The sequence below is a fragment of the Coregonus lavaretus genome (genome assembly GCF_964263955.1).
Source record: "Coregonus lavaretus genome assembly, contig: HAP1_SCAFFOLD_461, whole genome shotgun sequence".
Lineage (NCBI taxonomy): Eukaryota > Metazoa > Chordata > Actinopteri > Salmoniformes > Salmonidae > Coregonus > Coregonus lavaretus.
The window spans coordinates 116957-143739 of NW_028157144.1; the positions used below are offsets into that span (position 1 = coordinate 116957).

The following is a 26783-nucleotide window of genomic DNA, read 5'->3' on the forward strand; positions in this document are numbered from 1 at the left end:
TGTTTGTATTTTACACTGCTCATTTGTCAGAATTTTTTAATCACAAACAGAAAATATTTAGAGCCTTTTTACCCGTTTTTTTACATATTCCAAATTTAATCCGCAGTAGGACGTTGGTTCCCAGCCTGGCACTAATGACTCTCTCTTTCCTCACTGAATAAATGACAAATGGATGAATGGGCAAAATTGTGAACGTTACTTCATAAATGAATTTAAATTAGGCCCAACTGAATGATAAGGAGGGTGAAGAGGTTGATTTAATTTAGAAAGACAATAGTGTAATGATGAGTTTGTGTTATGCCTGTTTATCAGCAGCAAATCATTTGACCGCATCTTGCAGGTTGATACCATTCTGTTTTACATTTTACTTTGTAAAAATAAACTGTTACAGGACTTTTTTATTTACTGTAAGTCTATTACTAATCAAATGTATTGTATTGGGAAACGAAAACATGCTATGTGTTGCAGTCAACACAATCTCACACTCAATCCGTGCAAATATGCACAAAAAGCATTTCAGCAGATTTTGTGCGTATTTGTGCATTTTTGTGTGGCTTAATTCTTGTGAAAATACACATTTTTGTACGACTTATTTCATAGGAAAATACATTTTTGGGGGGCGAATTAAACCACACAAAAACACACACAATCTGCGAAAATTCTTTTTGTACATATTTGCTCGAATTGAGTGTGAGATTGTGTTGCAAAACGTATGCCTTTAGAATAATGCAAAACATATCATTGACTCTACCTAAACTAATTTCACACATAATAAGAGTTAGCCTATAGACCAGATTACATTGACAATAATCTGATGAGTGACAATATTATCAGTTGTCAAATTGTACATGAAGAGATGGGCGCATCTTGTAATTGACAGATGCAGGGAAAAGAGCATCTCTTTATCAAATCCTCCTTCAGAGTCACATGCAGGTAAAACATTGTGATTTCTATATAGTGCTGTATCTGAAAGAGCATATTCTGCAGTTTCTATGACACTTACCTTTATCAAATAACTCTCAACATTCAAGAGGTGAAGCTCTATTTCCAAATGTCACTTTTTTCACCAACATCCCTGCTGTTCATTCATTTAGCACATGACCACTCTAGTGCCAGCATTGCTCTGGTTACTAAGCAACAACGAGTAACATAATATTCTGTCGTCAATGGATGAATGGCCAATAGAAACCAGATAGAAACTGATAATGATGCATGTGACTTCTGTTTTGGTTAGCCGCAGATGTCGAAACCAACTTGCTCAATGTCTTTCCATATCTGGGGAAAGATGAAACCAGACCAGCCGAGTGACCGACTGTCTGAGACTGTGGTTTTGAGACACGTGGAGCCAAAAAAAAAAAGACACAATGTCAAGACAGCAGGTCCTGTTCTCCCTCTTCCCCAGGAACCACAGCTCCCACTGGGGAAAAATACACAATGTCAAGACAGCAGGTCCTCCTCTCCCTCTTCCCCAAGCATCACAGCTCCCACTGGGGAAAAAGGAGACACAATGTCAAGACAGCAGGTGAACACCGAACAAGGCCCATGAAAACTGTGTGCAGGGAACCGATTTGATTTGTTTGGGGATCCGAAGCATAAAGAGAAGACGTGATTGGTTCATGTGTAAAGGCTCGGTACAGTTTCTGATACAATCAACAAATGATTGTTTTTATATCTTGTCATAAATATATTTCCACAAAAATGTATTTATGCAATTCATCCTTTACAATTGTTCATGCACTGGTGCTTTTGTTTAGGAATACAACAAATCATTTCACCTGAACACCTGGCTAGTTATATTATTATTATAATACTTTTTTTTATTTGTACTTTGTCAAAATAAACTGTAAATGGACTTTATTAAGTACTCTAACTCTATTACTAATTGAATCTACAAATAAAGTTGATCAGATGGATTATACTGTAATGTTTTTATTGTAAGAGAAACAGAAACAGGCTATAGGCCGATTTTATTTTTACTTTGTAGAATTAACTATTGTTGTTATTTTTTTATTGATATAGTTCCACAAATATTTCGTCATGCAATTAATCCTTTACAATATATGATGCACTATTTATCAAGCGTTTATTTAACAAACCATGTTTGCACACCTTGCACCTTGCTGGTTGATATGCATCTGATGCATATGCTAAAGTGGACGCCTGGTAACTTTCTCTAGCGGGTTCTTATATGCTGAAAGAACAGGCGGTTCTAGTGTTAAGGACTGGTAGATGGGTGTTGCTCATGCATTCACTCATGCTGACCGGCTCCAGTACTTTGTTCTTGACTAAAGCCTCCAAGTCAGCCTTGACTTATGGTCTGATAGCATAATGTACAGGTCCTGCTTTCAGAAACGTTGGTTTGCTGTCTGGCTTAATGCTAAGCTTCCCTGTAATGTCGTTCATACTACCCAGCTGTCCATTAAATACTTCTCCATGTTTCTTTAAGATGGCAGGTAGGTCTGTGTCTCCATGTGTCATTGTATGCACTGATGGCCAGTCCAGTGTGATTTTCTCCAACTATGAACATCCCAGTAGTGATGCATAGTCTCCTTTCACAACATAGAGTGGCAGCTTTTCAGATTGTCTGTTTACCTAAACTGTGACATCAGTGATGCCTCTCACAGTGACAGATTCAACATGAGGTGCGCTGGTTGAAGTGGAAGGTGTTTCAGTGTCTATTTTTCTGGCACAAGAGATACAGCTGCCCCTGTGTCAATCTCCATACCCACCGGCTGTCCCTCTAGCAAGGGGGAGACATAGTAGTGTGCGGCCCGCCAAGAAAAAGTCAGGATTTTCAGTGTGACTTCCTCGTCTGATGAGTCACTCACCTCAGTGTTCTCTTACTCAACAGTGTGAACATGTCTATGTGTCTTTCCTTGGAATTGTGATTTCTCTGTTCTCTTTTTGTTTCTGGAGACTTGTCCGATGTTGCCCATTTTTACCACAGGCTGGGCAATCCATGTCCTTACACCAGCATGTGATTTGATTTCCCAGTCTCTGATTTTCAGTTGAAACTCTGTTGAAACATTTTATTTATTTGAAAGGAACACAGACAAGAACAAATAGCAGCAGGAATGGTTATACAGCTAGAGACAGAATACTGTTAAAATATACATCAGTATATTATGGAAACTAGTTATTACAGATAAATACAATTATAATAAACCACATATACAATCACCCACCTCAGCTGCATCAACCCACCCTCCAACCCCTCCTGGGACCACCCCAACCCACCCTCCAACCCCTCCTGGGACCACCCCAACACACACTCCAACCCCTCCTGGGACCACCACAACCCACCCTCCAACCCCTCCTGGGACCACCCCAACCCACCCTCCAACCCCTCCTGGGACCACCCCAACCCACCCTCCAACCCCTCCTGGGACCACCCCAACCCACCCTCCAACCCCTCGTGATCTTCATTCCCTTCACTCACTGATGTTTCCTCCTAAATTCACTCATTTAGCAATTTTAATTAAAAGGTTTGTCTTCACATTTGAATAAATGTCCTTTCCTTTAATCACTGTATATTCCTCCCTTTTAATCACGTTGATTTCCCACTCCGATGTCCGTCTCGAGTCCTTTTCTGCCGTCCATGACGATGTTAACTCCAGTGGTGGAAAAAGTACCCAATTGTCATACTTGAGTAAAAGTAAAGATACCTTAATAGAAAATGACTCAACTAAAAGTGAAAGTCACCCAGTAAAATACTACTTGAGTAAAAGTCTAAAAGTATTTGGTTTTAAATATACTTAAGTATCAAAAGTAAATGTAATTGCTAAAATATACTTAAGTATCAAAAGTAAAAGTACAAATCATTTCAAATTCCTTACATAAAGCAAACCAGATGATTTTCTTGTTTTTAAAATGTACGTTCAGCCAGAGGCACACTCCAACACTCAGACAATTTACAAACAAAGCATTTGTGTTTAGTGAGTCTGCCAGATCAGAGGCAGTAGGGATGTTCTCTTGATAAGTGTGTGAATTGGACCATTTTCTGTCCTGCTAAGCATTCAAAATGTAACAAGTACTTTTGGGTGTCAGGGAAAATGTATGGAGTAAAAAGTACATTATTTTCTTTAGGAATGTAGTGAAGTAAAAGTAAAAGTAGTTAAAAATATAAATAGTAAAGTCAAGTACATATACCCCCAAAAAACTACTTAAGTAGTACTTTAAAGTATTTTTCCTGAAGTACTTTACACCACTGGTTAACTCTCTTTCTTAGCTAGTTCGACTATGCACTTGCCTCTGCTAGCAATACACGGTGCTAACATTAGCCTATTCTGTACCACAGAAAATCACAGTTTTAAACAGTTACAAAAACCCACTTCTTCCAGACAGAATAGTTCCTGTAGATTCAGATTTACTCATCGCCAATCTTTTGTTATGTCTCGTGGGTTTCATAACCACGTCTGTATAACAATTCAATTCAATAATGATGAGACGGGAGACAGGCATCAGATCAACCATTTATCTGGAACGTGATCATCTCAACACATACAAACCCCCATGATGCTCTGCAGCACAACCCCAATATATAGCAAATACATAGATAAGTAAATAAGTAAATGGACACTAAACAAAACTCATAGAGGAATTTAAATGTTCAGTTGTAGAAAGTAGGGCCATGGGATAGGGTCAGAAAGGTCAGTATGTTTGATAACTGGTTACAGAGGTGACATAACAAGCATAAGGTCCATTATAACACAGTGAAGTAGAGGTGGGAGCTAAAAGCAGACATGGACAGTGAGACGGTGTGAGGAGGTCAGGGGTGAAACACTAGATCAGGACAGGTAGAAATGGCAGGGCTGGAAATAGACACAGAGACACATTCTGATCATGGCTCAGACCTGACCTGAGACACCCAAACAGAAGATGCCATAGCAAAGTCCTGTCCAGTAGGCTATATGGGATTTCCTTTCATCAAAATACAACACATGGAAATGTGTCCAGTGTGAGTGTGTCCAGTGTGTGTGTGTGTGTGTGTCTAGTGTGTGTGTGTGTTCAGTGTGTGTGTGTGTGTGTGTGTGTGTGTGTGTGTGTTTCCGGTGTGTGTGTGTGTGTGTGTGTCCTGCGTGTGTGTGTCCAGTGTGTGTGTGTGTGTGTGTGTTTCCAGTGTGTGTGTGTCCAGTGTGTGTGTGTCCAGTGTGTGTTTCCGGTGTGTGTGTGCGTGTGTTTTTGTCCTGCGTGTGTGTGTCCAGTGTGTGTGTGTGTGTCCAGTGTGTGTGTGTCCAGTGTGTGTGTGTGTGTATCTAGTGTGTGTGTTTGTCCAGTGTGTGTTTGTCCTGTGTGTGTGTGTTTGTGTGTGTGTGTGTGTGTGTGTGTGTCCAGTGTGTGTGTTCAGTGTGTGTGTGTGTACAGTGTGTGTCTAGTGTATGTGTGTGTGTGTGTCTAGTGTATGTGTGTGTGTGTGTCCAGTGTGTGTGTGTGGGTATGTGTGTCTGTGTGTGTTTGTCTAGTGTGTGTGTGTGTGTGTCCAGTGAGTGTCCAGTGTGTGTGTGTGTGTGTGTCTAGTGTGTGTGTGTGTCCAGTGTATATGTGTGTGTGTGTCCGGTGTGTGTGTCCAGTGTGTGTCCAGTGTGTGTGTGTGTCCAGTGTGTGTGTCCATTGTGTGTGTGTGTGTTTGTGTGTGTCCAGTGTATGTGTGTGTGTGTGTGTGTGTGTGTGTGTGTGTGTGTGTGTGTCCAGTGTATGTGTGTGTGTGTGTGAGTGTGTCCAGTGTGTGTGTCCAGTGTGTGTGTTTGTCCAGTGTGTGTGTTTTTGTCCAGTGTGTGTGTGTGTATGTCCAGTGTGTGAGTGTGTCCAGTGTGTGTGTGTCCAGTGTTTGTGTGTGTGTGTGTGTCCAATGTGTGTGTGTCCAGTGTGTGTGTGTGTGTGTACAGTGTGAGTGTGTCCAGTAGGTGTGTGTACAGTGTGAGTGTGTGTGTGTCCAGTGTGTGTATCCAGTGTGTGTGTCCAGTGCGTGTATCCAGTGTGTGTATCCAGTGTGTGTATCCAGTGTGTGTGTGTGTGTGTCCAGTGTGAGTGTTTGTCCAGTGTGAGTGTGTCTAGTGTGTGTGTGTCCAGTGTGTGTGTGTTTGTGTGTGTGTGTGTGTGTTTGTGTGTGTGTGTGTCCAATGTGTGTGTTCAGTGTGTGTGTGTGTCCAGTGTGTGTGTGTGTGTGTCCAGTGTGAGTGTTTGTCCAGTGTGTGTGTGTGTGTGTGTCCAGTGTGTGTGTGTGTGTTTGTGTGTGTCCAGTGTGTGTGTGTGTGTGTCCAATGTGTGTGTGTGTTTGTGTGTGTCCAGTGTGTGTGTGTGTGTGTCCAGTGTGTGTGTGTGTGTGTCCAGTGTGTGTGTGTGTGTCCAGTGTGTGTGTGTGTGTGTCCAGTGTGTGTGTGTGTGTGTGTGTGTGTGTGTGTGTGTCTAGTGTGTGAGTGTGTCCAGTGTATATGTGTGTGTGTGTGTGTGTGTCCGGTGTGTGTGTGTCCAGTGTATATGTGTATGTGTGTGTGTCCGGTGTGTGTGTGTGTGTGTGTCCAGTGTGTGTGTGTCTAGTGTGTGTGTCTAGTGTGTGTGTCTAGTGTGTGTGTTCAGTGTGTGTGTGTGTGTGTGTGTGTGTATTTGTACAGTGTGTGTGTGTGTCCAGTGTGTGTGTGTCCAGTGTGTGTGTGTGTGTATGTCCAGTGTGACTGTGTCCAGTGTGTCCATTGTGTGTGTGTGTGTGTGTGTGTGTGTGTGTGTCCAGTGTGTGTATGTGTTTGCGTGTCCAGTGTGTGTGTGTCCAGTGTGTGTGTGTGTGTGTGTGTCTAGTGTGTGTATGTGTGTGTGTTTGTGTGTCCAGTGTATTTGTGTGTGTGTGTCATGTGTGTGTGTGTGTGTGTGTGTCCAGTGTGTGTGTGTGTGTGTTTGTGTGTCCAGTGTGTGTGTGTGTCCAATGTGTGTGTGTGTCCAGTGTGTGTGTGTCCAGTGTGTGTGTGTCCAGTGTGTGTTTGTCCAGTGTGTGTGTGTGTGTTTGTGTGTCCAGTGTGTGTGTGTCCAATGTGTGTGTGTGTCCAGTGTGTGTGTGTGTGTCCAGTGTGTGTGTGTGTGTCCAGTGTGTGTGTGTGTCCTGTGTGTGTGTGTGTCCTGTGTGTGTGTGTGTGTACAGTGTGTGTGTTTCCAGTGTGTGTGTGTGTGTTTGTGTCCATTGTGTGTGTGTGTACAGTGTGTGTGTGTGTGTTTAATGTGTTTGTGTGTGTTTAATGTGTTTGTGTGTATGTGTTCACAGTGTGTTTGTGTGTGTGTTGTGTTTGACACAGGTGTCCGGTGTTTGTGTGTGTCCAGTGTGTATGTGTGTGTGTGTTTGTGTGTGTCCAGTGTATGTGTGTGTCCAGTGTGTGTGTGTGTGTGTGTGTGTGTGTGTGTGTGTGTGTATTTGTTCAGTGTGTGTGTGTGTCCAGTATGTGTCCTGTGTGTGTGTGTGTCCTGTGTGTGTGTGTGTCCAGTGTGTGTGTGTGTCCAGTGTGTGTGTGTGTCCAGTGTGTGTGTGTGTGTGTGTCAGTGTTACCATGGTTATTATTTACAGGGACACTGAGGCGCCATCATACCAAACCCTAAACCCTGGATAGAGGGGCTCAGTGAATGTGGAGTGGAATGTGTTCAGGTGGGTCAGTGTGTCAGAGGAGACTCTGTAGAAGGACAGAGTGCCGGCTGGCCAGTCCAGATACAGTCCTACTCTGTGGGAGCTGGAGGAGGGGACGTATATGGGAGTGGGCTTATTATTGTGACAGGCATAGTAACTGTTGTCAGAGCAGAACAGACTCCAGGACTTGTCATTCCATCCAATCACACAGTCACCACCCTCTCCTCTCCTGCTGATTCCTTTATATGTCACTCCTATAACAGCCCATCTCCCACTCCACTCTACCTCCCAGTAACAGCGCCCAGTCAGACCCTCTCTACACAGCACCTGTCTCCAGTCCTCAAATCTCTCTGGGTGATCAGGATACGGCTGCTTCTCTCTCCTACATGTCACCTTTCTGTTCTCCTCAGACAGAGAGAGGAGTCTGTTTACTGTGTTTAGGTCCAGTGTGAGATCACAGACATCTGATGGATGAAACCAGACACAATATTAGAAATCATCATCATTCACATTAGAATGTTAACTCACTTTTCACTAATTCATTTAATGTAGATGTTTCTAGGTATCAAAAGGAGAAGTTAAGGTAACTTGAGATTTGTTGAATGATAATATGTTATACTGTATGGTAATATAAAACACACTTATTCCCATTAATTACACACACACACACACACACACACATCCTGAACACACACACTGGACACATATACACATCCTGAATACACACACACACACACTTACACTGATCACACACAAACACATCCTTAACACACACAGGAACATGTCACACACAGACACAGACACACACACATTGTCAAAGAAACTCTTTGTAAACTTTGGTGTCCCTGATTTGTGCTTCTGTAGAACTACAGCTGATATTTAATATGACCAAGTAAGTAATGATGGTGGTCTTTGACTTTGACTTCACTTGAATTAAGACTTATTCTTAGTCATATTCTTCACAGCAGTCAACACTCACATTTTCTAGGTCCAGGTTTCATTCTGTTCTCTCCACCATGTTCCACACTGTAGCGGTAAGCAGAAGAACAGACAGTCATTGAGGGATACACGTGAACTCACACACACACACACACACACACACACTGTATACACACACACTGGACACAGTGTGTGTGTCCAGTGTGTGTGTGTGTTTGTGTGTGTCCAGTGTGTGTGTGTGTGTGTGTGTGTGTGTGTGTGTGTCTGTCCAGTGTGTGTGTGTGTCCAGTATGTGTGTGTGTGTGTCCAGTGTGTGTGTGTGTGTGTGTTTGTCCAGTGTGTGTGTGTGTGTGTGTGTGTGTGTGTGTGTGTGTGTTTCCAGTGTGTGTGTGTGTGTGTGTGTGTGTGTGTCCATTGTGTGTGTGTGTGTGTGTGTGTCTAGTGTGTGTGTGTGTGTGTGTGTCCAGTGTATGTGTGTGTCCATTGTGTGTGAGTGTGTGTGTGTGTGTGTGTGTGTGTCCAGTGTGAGTAAGTCTGTGTGTTTGTGTGTGTCCAGTGTGTGTCCAGTGTGTGTGTTTGTGTCCAGTGTGTGTTTGTGTGTGTGTGTGTGTGTCCTTTGTGTGTATGTGTCCAGTGTGTGTGTGTTCGTGTGTGTGTCCAGTGTGTGTTTGTATTTGTGTGTGTGTCCGGTGTGTGTCCAGTATGTGTGTGTGTGTGTGTGTGTGTGTGTGTGTGTGTGTGTACAGTGTGTGTGTGTGTCCAGTGTGTGTGTGTGTGTCTAGTGTGTGTGTGTGTGTCTAGTGTGTGTCCAGTGTGAGTGTGTGTGTGTCCAGTGTGTGTGTTTGTCCAGTGTGTGTGTGTGTGTGTGTGTGTGTCCTTTGTGTGTGTGTGTGTCCAGTGTGTATGTGTGTCCGGTGTGTGTGTGTGTCCAGTGTGTGTACTGATACACGTGCACACACTCACACTGGACACACACACACACACACTGGATAAACACACACACACACACACAGACACACACCGGACAAACACACACACACACACACACACACACACACTGGACACACACACACACACACACACACACACACACAGTCTTTATATAACTTAGTCCAAGTGGTGGTCAGAATGTTTGTCTTAACTAGCCTGATAACTCCAACATATCTGATATGAACATTGACATAAACCCTCTACATACTTGAGTTTCTCCAGTCTGCAGTGTGGATCCTCCAGTCCAGCAGAGAGCAGTCTGACTCCTGAGTCTCCTGGGTGATTGTAGCTCAGATCCAGCTCTCTCAGGTGTGAGGGGTTTGACCTCAGAGCTGAGACCAGAGAAGCACAGCCTTCCTCTGTGACTAGACAGCGTGACAGCCTGACAAAGAGTCAAATCATATTAAAACCATACTGCTATTCTTTGGTGGTGAAAATAGTGGCAGTATATTTTTTCAACATATTCAGATACATCAGTGTCATGAAACCTGCATATCTATTCATTAATTAATGTATCATTATTAGAAATGATCAGATTATTGCTTCTAGATAGAACATGTACAGTGAGGGAAAAAAGTATTTGATCCCCTGCTGATTTTGTAAGTTTGCCCACTGACAAAGAAATGATCAGTCTATCATTTTAATGGTAGGTTTATTTGAACAGTGAGAGACAGAATAACAACAACAAAATCCAGAAAAACGCATGTCAAAAATGTTATAAATTGATTTGCATTTTAATGAGGGAAATAATTATTTGACCCCCTCTCAATCAGAAAGATTTCTGGCTCCCAGGTGTCTTTTATACAGGTAACGAGCTGAGATTAGGAGCACACTCTTAAAGGGAGTGCTCCTAATCTCAGTTTGTTACCTGTATAAAAGACACCTGTCCACAGAAGCAATCAATCAATCAGATTCCAAACTCTCCACCATGGCCAAGACCAAAGAGCTCTCCAAGGATGTCAGGGACAAGATTGTAGACCTAAACAAGGCTGGAATGGGCTACAAGACCATCGCCAAGCAGCTTGGTGAGAAGGTGACAACAGTTGGTGCGATTATTCGCAAATGGAAGAAACACAAAATAACTGTCAATCTCCCTCGGCCTGGGGCTCCATGCAAGATATCACCTCGTGGAGTTGCAATGATTATTTTCATTTTAGCAGACGCTCTTATCCAGAGCGACTTACATTTAGTGCATGCAATATTTTTTTTATTTTTTTCATACTGGCCCCCTGTGGGAATCGAACCCACAACCCTGGCATTGCAAATGCCATGCTCTACCAACTGAGCTACATCCCTGCCAGCCATTCCCTCCCCTACCTGGACCAATTGTGCGCCGCCCCATGGGTCTCCCGGTCGCCGGCCGGCTACGACAAAGCCTGGATTTGAACCAGGATCTCTAGTGGCACAGCTAGCACTGCGATGCAGTGCCTTAGACCACTGCGCCACTCAGGAGAATTACAGGAACTACAGGAACTACAGGAATTATGAGAACAGTGAGGAATCAGCCCAGAACTACACGGGAGGATCTTGTCAATGATCCCAAGGCAGCTGGGACCATAGTCACCAAGAAAACAATTGGTAACACACTATGCCAGGGTTCTTCAATTCCGGTCCTGGAGGGCCGAAACACCTCTGTTTTTCATCCTCTCCTTCTAATCAGGGGCTAATTCAGACCTGGGACACCAGGTGAGTGCAATTAACTACCAGGTAGAAATTAAAAAAACAAGTGTTTCGGCCCTCCAGGACCGGAATTGAAGAACCCTGCACTATGCAGTGAAAGGACTGAAATCCTGCAGCGCCGGAAGGTCCCCCTGCTCAAGAAAGCACTTATACAGGCCCGTCTGAAGTTTGCCAATGAACATCTGAATGATTCAGAGGAGAACTGGGTGAAAGTATTGTGGTCAGATGAGACCAAAATCTAGGTCTTTGGCATCAACTCAACTCGCCGTGTTTGGAGGAGGAGGAATGCTGCCTATGACCCCAAGAACACCATCCCCACCGTCAAACATGGAGGTGGAAACATTATGCTTTGGGGGTGTTTTTCTGCTAAGGGGACAGGACAACTTCACCGCATCAAAGGGACGATGGACGGGGCCATGTACCGTCAAATCTTGGATGAGAACCTCCTTCCCTCAGTCAGGGCATTGAAAATGGGTCGTGGATGGGTATTCCAGCATGACAATGACCCAAAACACACGGCCAAGGCAACAAAGGAGTGGCTCAAGAAGAAGCACATTAAGGTCCTGGAGTGGCCTAGCCAGTCTCCAGACCTTAATCCCATAGAAAATCTGTGGAGGGAGCTGAAGGTTCGAGTTGCCAAACGTCAGCCTCAAAACCTTAATGACTTGGAGAAGATCTGCAAAGAGGAGTGGGACAAAATCCCTCCTGAGATGTGTGCAAACCTGGTGGCCAACTACAAGAAACGTCTGACCTCTGATTGCCAACAAGGGTTTTGCCACCAAGTACTAAGTCATGTTTTGCAGAGGGGTCAAATACTTATTTCCCTCATTAAAATGCAAATCAATTTATAACATTTTTGACATGTGTTTTTCTGGATTTCTTTATTGTTATTCTGTCTCTCACTGTTCAAATAAACCTATCATTAAAATTATGGACTGATCATGTCTTTGTCAGTGGGCAAACGTACAAAATCAGCAGGGGATCAAATACTTTTTTCCCTCACTGTATAGTACAAATATTTGAGTAGACTGACCAGAGCAGTTTAAAAAGCAGTATCAGTCAAAAGACAGACAGTGAGGTATCAGATTTAGATTGTATGAGTATACAGTCCACACCATATCTATTTTGACAGAGAAGCTAACATTTCAAATGAAAGCACTTTATGTATCTAGTCCCCCCATTTGAAGAAGTCAAAAGTATTCTGACCAATTCACTTCAAGTGTATTAAAGTAGTCAAAGGTTTAGTATTTGGTCCCAAACTCGTTGGTTGCATTTGCAGTTTGTTTTCGTTGTGTTTTGGGTTATGTTTTGCCCAATAGTAACTGAATGGTGGATGATGACTGGATTAATTTTCTGTCTAAGTGAATAGATAACATGTTTCTAAACATTACTAAATGAATCCTGATGATGCCATGATTAAGAAAAATTATGAATTAATCATTAATAATAATGAGTGAGAGAGTTCCAGAGGCTACAACAAAACATACTAACCTCTCACCATTAACATAAAATAAAAGGTGACATTCTGTAATTCCACCTAATATGAAACATTTTATCTCAAATCCAAAATGCTGGAGCATAGCGCCAAATTAAAAACTGTAAGCTTCACTGTCCAAACACATATGGTGTGGACTATGTGTGCCTGGTAAACACATGTGGATCTGGTGAACAGTTATCACTTGTTGACCAACTACAGGAATACTGACCTCAGAGTCTCCAGTTTACAGTGGGGATTCCCCAGTCCAGCAGAGAGCAGCTTCACTCCTGAATCCTTCAGGTCATTGTAGCTCAGGTCCAGCTCTCTCAGGTGTGAGGGGTTTGACCTCAGAGCTGAGACCAGAGAATCACAGCCTTCCTCTGTGACTAGACAGTGTGACAGCCTGCCAAGAGTCAAATCATATTAAAACCACACTGCTATTCTTTGGCGGTGAAAATAGTGGCAGTATATTTTTTCAACATATTCAGATACATCAGTGTCCTGAAACCTGCCATAACTATTCATAAATTAATGTATCATTATTAGAAATGATCAGATTATTGCTTCTAGATAGAACATGTACAGTGAGGGAAAAAAGTATTTGATCCCCTGCTGATTTTGTAAGTTTGCCCACTGACAAAGAAATGATCAGTCTATCATTTTAATGGTAGGTTTATTTGAACAGTGAGAGACAGAATAACAACAACAAAATCCAGAAAAACGCATGTCAAAAATGTTATAAATTGATTTGCATTTTAATGAGGGAAATAATTATTTGACCCCCTCTCAATCAGAAAGATTTCTGGCTCCCAGGTGTCTTTTATACAGGTAACGAGCTGAGATTATGAGCACACTCTTAAAGGGAGTGCTCCTAATCTCAGCTTGTTACCTGTATAAAAGACACCTGTCCACAGAAGCAATCAATCAATCAGATTCCAAACTCTCCACCATGGCCAAGACCAAAGAGCTCTCCAAGGATGTCAGGGACAAGATTGTAGACCTAAACAAGGCTGGAATGGGCTACAAGACAATCGCCAAGCAGCTTGGTGAGAAGGTGACAACAGTTGGTGCGATTATTCGCAAATGGAAGAAACACAAAATAACTGTCAATCTCCCTCGGCCTGGGGCTCCATGCAAGATATCACCTCGTGGAGTTGCAATGATTATTTACATTTTAGCAGACGCTCTTATCCAGAGCGACTTACATTTAGTGCATGCAATATTTTTTTTATTTTTTTCATACTGGCCCCCTGTGGGAATCGAACCCACAACCCTGGCATTGCAAATGCCATGCTCTACCAACTGAGCTACATCCCTGCCAGCCATTCCCTCCCCTACCTGGAGCAATTGTGCGCCGCCCCATGGGTCTCCCGGTCGCCGGCCGGCTACGACAAAGCCTGGATTTGAACCAGGATCTCTAGTGGCACAGCTAGCACTGCGATGCAGTGCCTTAGACCACTGCGCCACTCAGGAGAATTACAGGAACTACAGGAACTACAGGAATTATGAGAACAGTGAGGAATCAGCCCAGAACTACACGGGAGGATCTTGTCAATGATCCCAAGGCAGCTGGGACCATAGTCACCAAGAAAACAATTGGTAACACACTATGCCAGGGTTCTTCAATTCCGGTCCTGGAGGGCCGAAACACCTCTGTTTTTCATCCTCTCCTTCTAATCAGGGGCTAATTCAGACCTGGGACACCAGGTGAGTGCAATTAACTACCAGGTAGAAATTAAAAAAACAAGTGTTTCGGCCCTCCAGGACCGGAATTGAAGAACCCTGCACTATGCAGTGAAAGGACTGAAATCCTGCAGCGCCCGCAAGGTCCCCCTGCTCAAGAAAGCACTTATACAGGCCCGTCTGAAGTTTGCCAATGAACATCTGAATGATTCAGATGAGAACTGGGTGAAAGTATTGTGGTCAGATGAGACCAAAAACTAGGTCTTTGGCATCAACTCAACTCGCCGTGTTTGGAGGAGGAGGAATAATGCCTATGACCCCAAGAACACCATCCCCACCGTCAAACATGGAGGTGGAAACATTATGCTTTGGGAGTGTTTTTCTGCTAAGGGGACAGGACAACTTCACCGCATCAAAGGGACGATGGACGGGGCCATGTACCGTCAAATCTTGGATGAGAACCTCCTTCCCTCAGTCAGGGCATTGAAAATGGGTCGTGGATGGGTATTCCAGCATGACAATGACCCAAAACACACGGCCAAGGCAACAAAGGAGTGGCTCAAGAAGAAGCACATTAAGGTCCTGGAGTGGCCTAGCCAATTTATAACATTTTTGACATGCGTTTTTCTGGATTTCTTTATTGTTATTCTGTCTCTCACTGTTCAAATAAACCTATCATTAAAATTATGGACTGATCATGTCTTTGTCAGTGGGCAAACGTACAAAATCAGCAGGGGATCAAATACTTTTTTCCCTCACTGTATAGTACAAATATTTGAGTAGACTGACCAGAGCAGTTTAAAAAGCAGTATCAGTCAAAAGACAGACAGTGAGGTATCAGATTTAGATTGTATGAGTATACAGTCCACACCATATCTATTTTGACAGAGAAGCTAACATTTCAAATGAAAGCACTTTATGTATCTAGTCCCCCCATTTGAAGAAGTCAAAAGTATTCTGACCAATTCACTTCAAGTGTATTAAAGTAGTCAAAGGTTTAGTATTTGGTCCCAAACTCGTTGGTTGCATTTGCAGTTTGTTTTGGTTGTGTTATGTTTTGTCCAATAGTAACTGAATGGTGGATGATGACTGGATTAATCTTCTGTTTAAGTGAGTAGATAACATGTTTCTAAACACTACTAAATTAATCCTGATAATGCCATGATTAATACAAATTATGAATGAATCATGAACAATTATGAATGAGAAAGTTACTGAGGCTACAACAAAACATGCTAACCTCTCACCATTACCAATAACAGAGGGGGTATGATCCTTGTTCCTCTGTAACTTTCTCATTCATCATCATTCACGATTCATTCATGATTATTCATAATCATAGTAGCATCCACATGAATGTAGAAGTGTTCAGAAACATCTTCTATTCTTACTGACAATACAAGTGAAGTGACTCCAAAATGACAGGACATTATTCACCATTCAGTTTCTATTGGGAAAAACATCATCCAAAACACAACCAAGACAAACTGCAAATGCATTCAACAAGTTTGTAGAATCACAAGCTTGATGTAATCACTACAGGCAAATAATATTGGACCAAATACTAAACTTTGGACTAAATTAATTTGTCCAAATACTTATGACTTTTTCAAATGGGAGAACTAGATACATTAAGTGCTTTCATTTCTAAACAGTACAACAGGTATGTATGAATACCCTCAAATAAAAAGTGACATTCTGTACGGTCGCCTAATATGAAACAATTTCAAATCCAAAATGATGGAGCATAGCGCCAAATGTAAAACTGTAAGCTTCACTGTCCAAACACATATGGTGTGGACTATGTGTGCCTGGTAAACACATGTGGATCTGGTGAACAGTTATCACTTGATGACCAACTACAGGAATACTGACCTCAGAGTCTCCAGTTTACAGTGGGGATTCCCCAGTCCAGCAGAGAGCAGCTTCACTCCTGAATCCTTCAGGTCATTGTTACTCAGATCCAGCTCTCTCAGGTGTGAGGGGTTTGAACTGAGAGCTGAGGCCAACAGTTCACAGGATGTGTCTGTGAGTTTACAGCCAGTGAGTCTGTCAACAGAGTAAATACCATGAGGGACAGGTCGTATTAAAATTTTACATTTAGCTTCCTGTCACGAACGTCTACCAATGAGGAGGACCAAGGCGCAGCGTGATAAGCGTACATACTTTATTTGTACTGAACACGAACCAAAAACAATAAACAACGATGCGTGACGTCCTGAAGTTATACACAACACAACACAAACCTTAACGGAACAAAATCCCACAAACCCGAATGAAAAAACAGACAGTTTAAATATGGCTCCCAATCAGAGACAACCAGCACCAGCTGACACTCGTTGCCTCTGATTGGGAGTCACTCAGGCCAACATAGAAATAAACAAACTAGAACTCCCAACATAGAAACACACCACATAGAACAAACACACCCTGGCTCAACAACTAGAGTCCCATAGCCAGGGTGTGACACTTCCCTGCTTACACTGTTACCCCTGCACTAATAATGTGAACACTGTGTATAGATGTCTCAATGCTACAACTTTTCTGATCTTTTTGTATTACAGTTTGTTTAAGACTTTTCAGCTGATAGAAAGTTTAGTCAGCCAATGAAAATATTGTTGTTCTTACATACAGTAATGTTTGGTCTGAGGGATAGTCACATGAGTACTTACAGAGCAAGTCAGCCAATAAAAATGCTGCTGTAACTACAATGTATTTTGGTGTGGGATATTCCATGAATACTTACAGAGCTTTCCTGCAGCCTCTCACAGCTGGGAGCAGTCTCCTACGACCCTCCTCTGATGTCTTGTATACCTTCGGGTCAAACACATCCAGAACCTCCTCTGATATCTGTAGCATGTAGGCCAGCGCTGAACACTGAGAATGTGTGAGGTTTTTGGATCTCTTCTCTGACCTCAAGTACGCTTGGATTTCCTCCTGTACTGAATGGTCTTTCATCTCTATCAGACAGTGGAAGAGATTGATGCACCTCTCAGGGGAGATGTTCTTCCTCTGCATCACCTTAAGGGATCGGATTGTTTTCTGGACGCTCTCTGGACTGCTTTCTGTCTGTGTCACCAGACCTCGTAGGAGTTTCTGATTGGACTCCAGTGACATGCCATGAAGGAAGCGGACAAAGAGGTCCAGGTGTCCGTTCTTGCTCTCCAAGGCTTTACCCATGGTACTCTTCAGCAGCTCATGCAAGGTTAGCTCTTCAGATGCAGCTCTAGACTTTCTCTTGAGGAAGGGATTCAGTGCATCCATGTTCTTGGTTGTGTAACAATGGTACATGTAGACAGCTGAGAGAAACTCCTGAATGCTCAGATGAACAAAGCAGTACACCACTCTCTGAAATAACACAGACTCTTCTTTAAAGATTTGTGTACACACTCCTGAGTACACTGAGGCTTCTTTGACATCAATGCCACACTCTTTCAGGTCTTCTTCATAGAACATGAGATTTCCCTTCTCCAGATTTTCAAACGCCAGCTTCCCCAGCTTCAGAAGAATTTCCTTATCTGACTCCATGAGCTCCTGTTGATCCATCTCATCTCTTCCATGATATTTCTGGTTCTTCAGGCTGGTCTGAATGAGAAGGAAGTGTATTGACATCTCAGTCAGAGTCGTGGGCATCTCTCTCCTCTTGTCTGTACTCAACATGTGTTCAAGGACTATTGCAGAAATCCAACAGAACACTGGCATGTGGCACATGATGTGGAGGCTCCTTGATGTCTTTATGTGTGAGATGATTCTGCTGGCCAGGTCCTCATCACTGAATCTCTTCCTGAAGTACTCCTCCTTCTGTGGGTCATTGAACCCTCGTACCTCTGTCACCTGGTCAACACACTTAGGGGGGATCTGATTGGTTGCTGCTGGTCGGGAGGTTATCCATAGGAGAGCAGAGGGAAGCAGATTCCCCTTGATGAGGTTTGTCAGCAGAACATCGACAGACGATGTCTGGGAGACATCAGACACCTTTTCATTGTGCTGGAAATCCAATGGAAGTCTGCTTTCATCCAAACCATCAAAGATGAACATAGCTTTACAGGCAGTGAGTTTCTTTGCATTGCCTATGTCTAGTTCTGTGTGGAAGCCATTTAAAAGTCTGAGAAGACTGTACTGGAGATCTTTAATCAAGTTCAGCTCCCGGAAAGGAAGCACAAATATGATATCCACATCTTGGTTCGCCTTCTTTTCAGCCCAGTCTAGGATGAACTTCTGCACAGAGACTGTTTTTCCGATGCCAGCGATGCCCTTCGTCAGCACAGTTCTGATGCTTCTCTCTTGGCCTGGTAAGGGTTTAAAGATGTCATTGCAGTGGATTGCTGTGTCATGTGAGGTTGGTGTCCTGGATGCTGTCTCTAGCTGCCACACCTCATGTTCATTGTTAACCCCTTCACTCTCTCCTTCTGTGATGTAGAGCTCTGTGTAAATCCTGTTGAGGGGAGTTTGGTTCCCTGCTTTTTCCATACCTTCTATCACACATTCATACCTCCTTTTCAGACTGTCTTTATGGTTTACTATAGCTCTCTGCAGGCTGTCATCCACTACAAGGGAAGAGGAAAAATGATGTGTATCAGAAACATTCATTGACAGGATGAAAAGTGGGCCTTCCACAACTACAGTAACTTCTATTATCTCATAATATTGTAGTTAACTACTGTAAATCATATTAAGGTCTTGACTTGGCCCACGTGTGCAAGTGGTCTTACTGTTTTCAGAGCCTCGTGTTTTATTGGGTTGACTCAGGTGCTGTAGTACAGGCCGTGTTCTGGATCTCTTTCTACACTGAGGACAGTCATAGTCTCCTGAAGGAGCAGGTTTCTCCCAGTATCTGGTGATGCACTGTCTGCAGAACCTGTGTCCACAGGTGATAGAGACTGGATCCCTCAGCACCTGCTGACACACTGCACACCTGGACTGATCCTCTAACAGAGTAGACCATCCACTACAGAGGTAAAGGAGAGAGAGAGAGATTGTAGATGTTAATACTGATCCTCTAACAGAGTAGACCATCCACTACAGAGATAAAGGAGAGAGAGATTGTAGATGTTAATACTGATCCTCTGGCAGAGTAGACCTTCCACTACAGAGATAAAGGAGAGAGAGATTGTAGATGTTAATACTGATCCTCTGGCAGAGCAGACCATCCACTACAGAGATAAAGGAGAGAGAGATTGTAGATGTTAATACTGTTCATAGACAGACAGCTGGGAACAGAATACTCTGCTCTCTGAGTGGTAGTAGCCTCTGGAAAGGATAACATGTCCACAGTGGTATTACTAAACTATATGAACTCAGAAGGTTGTAGAAACATGTCCACGGTGGTATTACTAAACTATATGAACTCAGAAGGTTGTATAAACATGTCCACAGTGGTATTACTAAACTATATGACCTCAGAAGGTTGTAGAAACATGTCCACAGTGGTATTACTAAACTATATGAACTCAGAAGGTTGTAGAAACATGTCCACAGTGGTATTACTAAACTATATGAACTCAGGTTGTAGAAACATGTCCACAGTGGTATTACTAAACTATATGAACTCAGAAGGTTGTAGAAACATGTCCACAATGGTATTACTAAACTATATGAACTCAGGTTGTAGAAACATGTCCACCGTGGTATTACTAAACTATTTGAACTCAGAAGGTTGTAGAAACATGTCCACAGTGGTATTACTAAACTATATGAACTCAGAAGGTTGTAGAAACATGTCCACAGTGGTATTACTAAACTATATGAACTCAGAAGGTTGTAGAAACATGTCCACAGTGGTATTACTAAACTATATGAACTCAGAAGGTTGTAGAAACATGTCCACAGTGGTATTACTAAACTATATGAACTCAGATTGTAGAAATCTTCAAAAGTATAGAATGTACACACTAAGAAAAGAGGGTTCCGCAAGGGTTCTTTGGGAAGGTGATGGTTCTATGTGGAACCATAATGACTCAAAGAACCCTTCAAGCCATTCAATGGTTCTTTGCAGTTCACAAAAAGGGTTATTTGCGTTTTAGTGATAATTAAAATGTAGAGGCAGTGGCTCATTAGAATATTTTGCGGAGTGGTTTGTTCAAAGCTCTTTTTGTGTAACAGTGAGTGAGTGCCATTGACGTTTATCTAATGTGTTGTGTTCTGCAATGACTGTTAATACACACAGTTATGTAGGACTATGGCCGTGACGGTGTCTTGTGAACGACTCACGTATGGCCTTGTGTCAATTGAGAACGGTTGACTAAGTCAGTGGTTCTCAATTCTCTCCTAAGTGATCTAGTGATGTTACGTTTCATACTGAAGCTCCAAGGCATGCGTTGAAATCGCTAAGCAGCTAACTTCGAATCAGTGTGCCGATGCGTGTATCACTTTATCAGAAGTACGTCATCAATGATGTATGAAGCTTCGTTTGATCACATGCTTTTTCAAACCATGTGTTGCAAAATGCGAGATCCCACTGATTTCACCGTGGTTCCGATGCTTTCTTCGATTAAGCTGCTTTCAAACACCGACCACTACTGGATATCATACTTATACATTTAGTTAGGATTTTGTACAAGTAATTTCACCTGACTGGTGTCTTAGCTGGTAGAGTAGGGAACTATGGAACATTCCAGGACGTGGGAGTAGGAGTTCGAATCCCGTTGAAGAGACACTATTTAGAAAATAGTTTTGCGAAACCACACTTTCTGCACTGTTCAAATCATTTGTTTTATTTAGTATAGTATAAGCTTCTCTCTTAAGCATCCTCAATAATGCCATAGATTCCATTTTTGAAAAATAGTCAACTTGAAGGCAGAAAAATAAGCATGTGTCACGCCCTGACTCTGGGGACTCGTAGTTGTTGAGTCAGGGTGTGTATTTTCTGTGTAGTATGTTCTATGTTGCATTTTCTATGTTTAGATCTAGATCGTGTAGATCTATGTTGGCCGGTGTGGTTCCCAATCAGAGGCAGCTGTAGCTCGTTGTCTCTGATTGGGGACCATACTTAGGCAGCCTATTGGCACTAGTGGGTTGTGGGATCTTGTTCCGTGTTAAGGTATGTTGTGTTGCGCTGCCTTGGACTTCACGTATCGTTTGTTTATTGTTTTGTCGTTGTGTTTATTCGTTAATAAACATGTATGCATATCACGCTGCGCCTTGGTCCGTCCCGTCTATAAACGATCGTGACAGAAGATCCCACCAAACGAGGACCAAGCAGCGTTTTCAGGAGCAAACGCCGGGAATTCAACAGGAGGTTACATTAGTAGATGTCCTCCTCGGTTGGGGGAGAATTACGGAGGAGGAGGCCGTCCGTTACCGGAAGGCGATGAAGGAGGATGCCCAGGTAGGAGAGGAGAAACGGCGCCAACAGTGCCGACGACGGAGACCCGAGAGGCAACCCCAAGAACATTTTGGGGGGGGGGCACACGGTGTGGACGACGAGGCAGCAGGAGGCCGTTAAAGGGCGGATCTGCAGGTTAGGAGAGGAGGCCACCATGTTACAGGGGCTATTGGTTCAGAGGGAGCAGGAGTTATTTGGTCAGAGGGAGGAGCTACAGGAGGCAAAAAGGGAGAAGGAAGGTGTAGAGGCACGGCGAGAGGAGCTGGTTAGGCAGCAGAAGGAGCGGGGGTTAATAAAGGAACCCAGTCCCGCTCCTCGCACCAAGCAAGTGGTGCGTGTCGCCAGTCCGGTCCGGCCCGTTCCTGCTCCCCGCACAAAGCCAGTAGTGCGTGTTCCCAGTACGGCCTGACCCGTTCCTGCTCCCCGCACTAAGCCAGTGGTGCGTGTTCCCAGTACGGTCCGGCCCGTTCCTGCTCCTTGCATCAAGCCAGTGGTGCGCGTCGCCAGCCCGGTCCGGCCTGTTCCTGTCCCTCGCACCAAACCAGTGGTGCGCGTCGCCAGCCCGGTCCAGCCTGTTCCTGTCCCTCGCACCAAGCCAGTGGTGCGCGTCGCCAGCCCGGCCCGGCCTGTTCCTGTCCCTCGCACCAAGCCAGTGGTGCGCGTCGCCAGCCCGGCCCGGCCTGTTCCTGTCCCTCGCACCAAGCCAGTGGTGCGCGTCGCCAGCCCGGTCCGGTCTGTTCCTGTCCCTCGCACCAAGACAGTGGTGCGCGTCGCCAGCCCGGCCCGGCCTGTTCCTGCCCCTCGCACCAAGCCAGTGGTGCGTGTCACCAGCCCGGCCCGGCCCGTGCCTGTCCCACCGGTGCCTAATCCAGCTCCGGTTAGCTGCTCCACTCCGGAGCCAGAGCAATCCGCTACACCGGGGTCCAGTCCAGCTCCGGTCAGCTGCTCCACTCCGGAGCAAGAGCAATCCGCTCCACCGGGGACCAGTCCAGCTCCGGTCAGCGGCTCCACTCCGGAGCCAGAGCAGTTCGATCCACCGTCGTCGGGTCCAGCTCCATTCAGCGGTTCCAGTCCAGACCCAGACGTCAGCCCCTCTCCAGGTTCGGGGTCTCCCACACCAGGGTCTAGACAGGGCTTGGTACTTCGTGGGAGGAAGGAGAGGGGAAGCAGCGCGCCGAGGTCCAGACCAGACCAGGGGTGCAACAGGGAGGCGGAGAGTATGTGGTCGTCACGCCCTGAGCCGGATCCGCCTCCGAGGTGGAATGCCCACCCGGCCCCTACCCTGTTATGTTTATGTTGTGCGGTCGGAGTCCGCACCTTTGGGGGGGGGGGGGTACTGTCACGCCCTGACTCAGGGGACTCATATGTGTTGAGTCAGGGTGTGTAGTTTCTATGTAGTATGTTGTAGTTCTAGATCGTGTAGATCTATGTTGGCCGGTGTGGTTCCCAATCAGAGGCAGCTGTAGCTCGTTGTCTCTGATTGGGGACCATACTTAGGCAGCCTATTGGCACTAGTGGGTTGTGGGATCTTGTTCCGTGTTAAGGTATGGTATGGTATGGTATGGTATGGTATGGTATGGTATGTTATGTTGTGCTGTGCTGCCTTGGACTTCACGTATCGTATAGAAGTAGAGGGGAGGGGAATGGAGAGGGGAGGGGGATGGAGAGGGGAGGGGAATGGAGAGGGGAGGGGGATGGAGAGGGGAGGGGGAGAGGTGGAGGGGAGGGGGATGGAGAGGGTAGGGGGAGATGGAGAGGGGAGGGGGAGAAGTAGAGGGGAGGGGGAGAAGTAGAGGGGAGGGGGATGGAGATGGGAGGGGGAGAAGAGAGAGGAGACACTTTTATAAGAAAATAAACTGCAGGTTAAATATTCCTAAAACATCCTGAGATGGCCCTGTAGAGTGCTTCCCTAATGGCACCCAATTCCCTACATAGTGCACAGGGCTCTGGTTATTGTTTTATCGTTGTGTTTATTCGTTAATAAACATGTATGCATATCACGCTGCGCCTTGGTCCGTCCCGTCTATAAACGATCGTGACAGCATGATGTAAAGATGTGAACTGACTGGAGGCTATTAAAGCCAACGACTTACCGCTACAGAGTTTTGATCAAATCAGTGGAGAAAAAATTAAATAAACCACTATGAAACAACATGTTAAAATATACACTGATTGGACAAAACACACAAGGCCCCCTCCTGCTTTACAGTAAATACTCAGATACACAAAATACATCTGGTTTCAGATCTAGAAGATTCTCCTCTTCAAAAGTAATATGATACATTTTTACCTAGGGTCAAAGGTCACTGGTCCATCCGACGAGGTAAAAATGTATCATATTACTTTGAAAGGCTGGTCATGGCTCACATCAACAGCATTATCCCAGAAACCCTAGACCCACTCCAATTTGCATACCACCCCAACAGATCCACAGATGATGCAATCTCTATTGCACTCCACACTGCCCTTTCCCACCTGGACAAGAGGAACACCTACGTGAGAATGCTATTCATTGACTACAGCTCAGCATTCAACACCATAGTGCCCTCTAAGCTCATCACTAAGCTAAGGATCCTGGGACTAAACACCTCCCTCTGCAACTGGATCCTGGACTTCCTGACGTGCCGCCCCCAGGTGGTAAGGGTAGGTAACAACACATCTGCCACACTGATCCTCAACACGGGGGCCCCTCAGGGGTGCGTGCTCAGTCCCCTCCTGTACTCTCTGTTCACCCATGACTGCATGGCCAGGCACGACTCCAACACCATCATTAAGTTTGCCGACGACACAACAGTGGTAGGCCTGATCACCGACAACGATGAGACAGCCTATAGGGAGGAGGTCAGAGATCTGGCCGTGTGGTGCCAGGACAACAACCTCTCCCTCAACGTGACCAAGACAAAGGAGATGATTGTGGACTACAGGAAAAAAAAGAGGACTGAGCACGCCCCCATTCTCATCGACGGGGCTGTAGTGGAACAGGTTGAGAGCTTCAAGTTCCTTGGTGTCCACATCACCAACGAACTATCATGGTCCAAACACACCAAGACAGTCGTGAAGAGGGCACGACAAAGCCTATTCCCCCTCAGGAGACTAAAAAGATTTGGCATGGGTCCTCAGATCCTCAAAAAATCCTACAGCTGCACCATCGAGAGCATCCTGACTGGTTGCATCACCGCCTGGTATGGCAACTGCTTGGCCTCCGACCGCAAGGCACTACAGAGGGTAGTGCGTACGGCCCAGTACATCACTGGGGCAAAGCTTCCTGCCATCCAGGACCTCTATACCAGGCGGTGTCAGAGGAAGGCCCTCAAAATTGTCAAAGACTCCAGCCACCCTAGTCATAGACTGTTCTCTCTGCTACCGCACGGCAAGCGGTACCGGAGTGCCAAGTCTAGGTCCAAAAGACTTCTCAACAGCTTCTACCCCCAAGCCATAAGACTCCTGAACAGCTAATCATGGCTACCAGGACTATTTGCACTGCCCCCCCACCATATCCTTTTTACGCTGCTGCTACTCTGTTAAGTATTTATGCATAGTCACTTTAACTCTAAACACATGTACATATTACCTCAACTACCTCAACTAGCCGGTGCCCCCGCACATTGACTCTGCAACGGTACCCCCCTGTATATATAGCCTCCCTACTGTCACTTTATTTTACTTCTACTCTTTTTTTTCTCAACACTTTTCTTTTTTGTTGTTGTTGTTTTATTTTTACTTTTTTTGTTTAAAATAAATGCACTGTTGGTTAAGGGCTGTAAGTAAGCATTTCACTGTAATGTCTGCACCTGTTGTATTCGGCGCATGTGACCAATAAAATTTGATTTGATTTGATTTAAAACCTATGCCATTACATAAAGCAAAAAGCATACACTGAGTATACAAAACATTAAGAACACCCTCCTAATATTGAGTTGCACCTCCCCTCTCTTTTGTCCTCAGAACAGCCTCCACTCGTCGGGGCATGGACTCTACAAGGTGTCGAAAGCGTCCCACAGGGATGCTGGCCCATGTTGACTCCAATTAGTCCCACAGTTGTGTCAAAATGGCTGGACATTTATTTTGGGTGGTGGACCATTCTTGAAGCACACAGGAAACTTTTGAGCGTGAACAACCCAGCAGCGTTGCAGTTCTTGACAAAAACCTGTGTGCCAGGTCCCTACTACCATACCCCGTTCAAAGGCACTTACATCTTTTGTCTTGCCCATTCACCCTCTGAATGACACATTTACACAATCCATGTCTCAATTGTCTCAAGGCTTAAAAATCCTTCACTAACCTGTCTCCTCCCCTTCATCTACACTGATTGAAGTTGATTTAACAACTTACATAAATAAGAGATCATAGCTTTCAACTGGATTCACCTTATCAATCTATGTCATGGAAAAAGCAGGTGTTCATAATGTTTTGTACACTCAGTGTATTAAAATATATATTACATAAACAAATAATTATAAGCAGATGCTTTACAGTATATATTCAGATACACATAAAACATCTTGTTTCAGATCTAGAAGATTCTCCTCTTCAATAGTAATATCATAAATTCTGACCAGTAACTTACCTAGGGTCAAAGGTCACTGGTCCATCACTAAAATGTATAGGTTGATCCATAGAGACGTCACTCTTCATGGACAGATGACTGGGTACTGGAGAGACTGATCTCAGAGTTTGGTTGGAGATTCTGGAAAACATAATAAATCCCCATGAAACTACATTTTAAAATATATCAAAACTATATTTCAATAGATAAAATACATTACATGAAGCAATAAAATATATGCCGTTACATAAAGCAAAAAACATACACTGAGTATACAAAACATTAAGAACACCTTCCTAATATTGAGTTGCACCTCCCCTCTCTTTTGCCCTCAGAACAGCCTCAACTCGTCGGGGCATGGACTCTACAATTGAACCTCCACTTTGTCACTGATTGGGTGTCGTCGGGTGAGGTCGTCGGGTAAGCTTGGCTTTATACATAGTTTGGGCTTTGTCGAGTAAGGCTTAAACTATGTATTTAGATTGTAGTTAGGTATTGTAGGTAGTTATCGTGGGTTGTTGTATGTAATTATTGTAGGTTA

The 26783-nt window shown here is 44.3% G+C and overlaps 1 protein-coding gene across 1 annotated transcript; it reads right to left on the reverse strand.

Annotated features, from left to right (window-relative positions):
* Positions 1-7448: 7448 nt before the first annotated feature.
* Positions 7449-26444, reverse strand: LOC311125777 (NLR family CARD domain-containing protein 3-like). The gene is made up of 9 exons (XM_084199809.1): positions 26264-26444; positions 19085-19320; positions 17119-18919; positions 16274-16421; positions 14179-14183; positions 12919-13092; positions 9741-9914; positions 8583-8629; positions 7449-8067 (listed from the first exon to the last, which is right to left on the reverse strand). Exons 1-9 carry the CDS (start codon positions 26392-26394, stop codon positions 7541-7543), a joined length of 3243 nt encoding a protein of 1080 aa, XP_084055935.1. The 5' UTR covers positions 26395-26444; the 3' UTR covers positions 7449-7540.
* Positions 26445-26783: the final 339 nt, after the last annotated feature.

Bases quoted from the DNA above. Each gene is read 5' to 3' on its own strand.
- LOC311125777 (XM_084199809.1), bottom strand. From the start codon at position 26,394: ATGTTTTCCAGAATCTCCAACCAAACTCTGAGATCAGTCTCTCCAGTA. The intron at 16,422-17,118 runs GTAAGTATTCAT...CTCTGTTGACAG, and splicing joins AGAGGCTGCAGGAAAGCTCT to ACTCACTGGCTGTAAACTCA. The intron at 8,068-8,582 runs GTGAGTGTTGAC...TTCATCCATCAG, and splicing joins GAAACCTGGACCTAGAAAAT to ATGTCTGTGATCTCACACTG.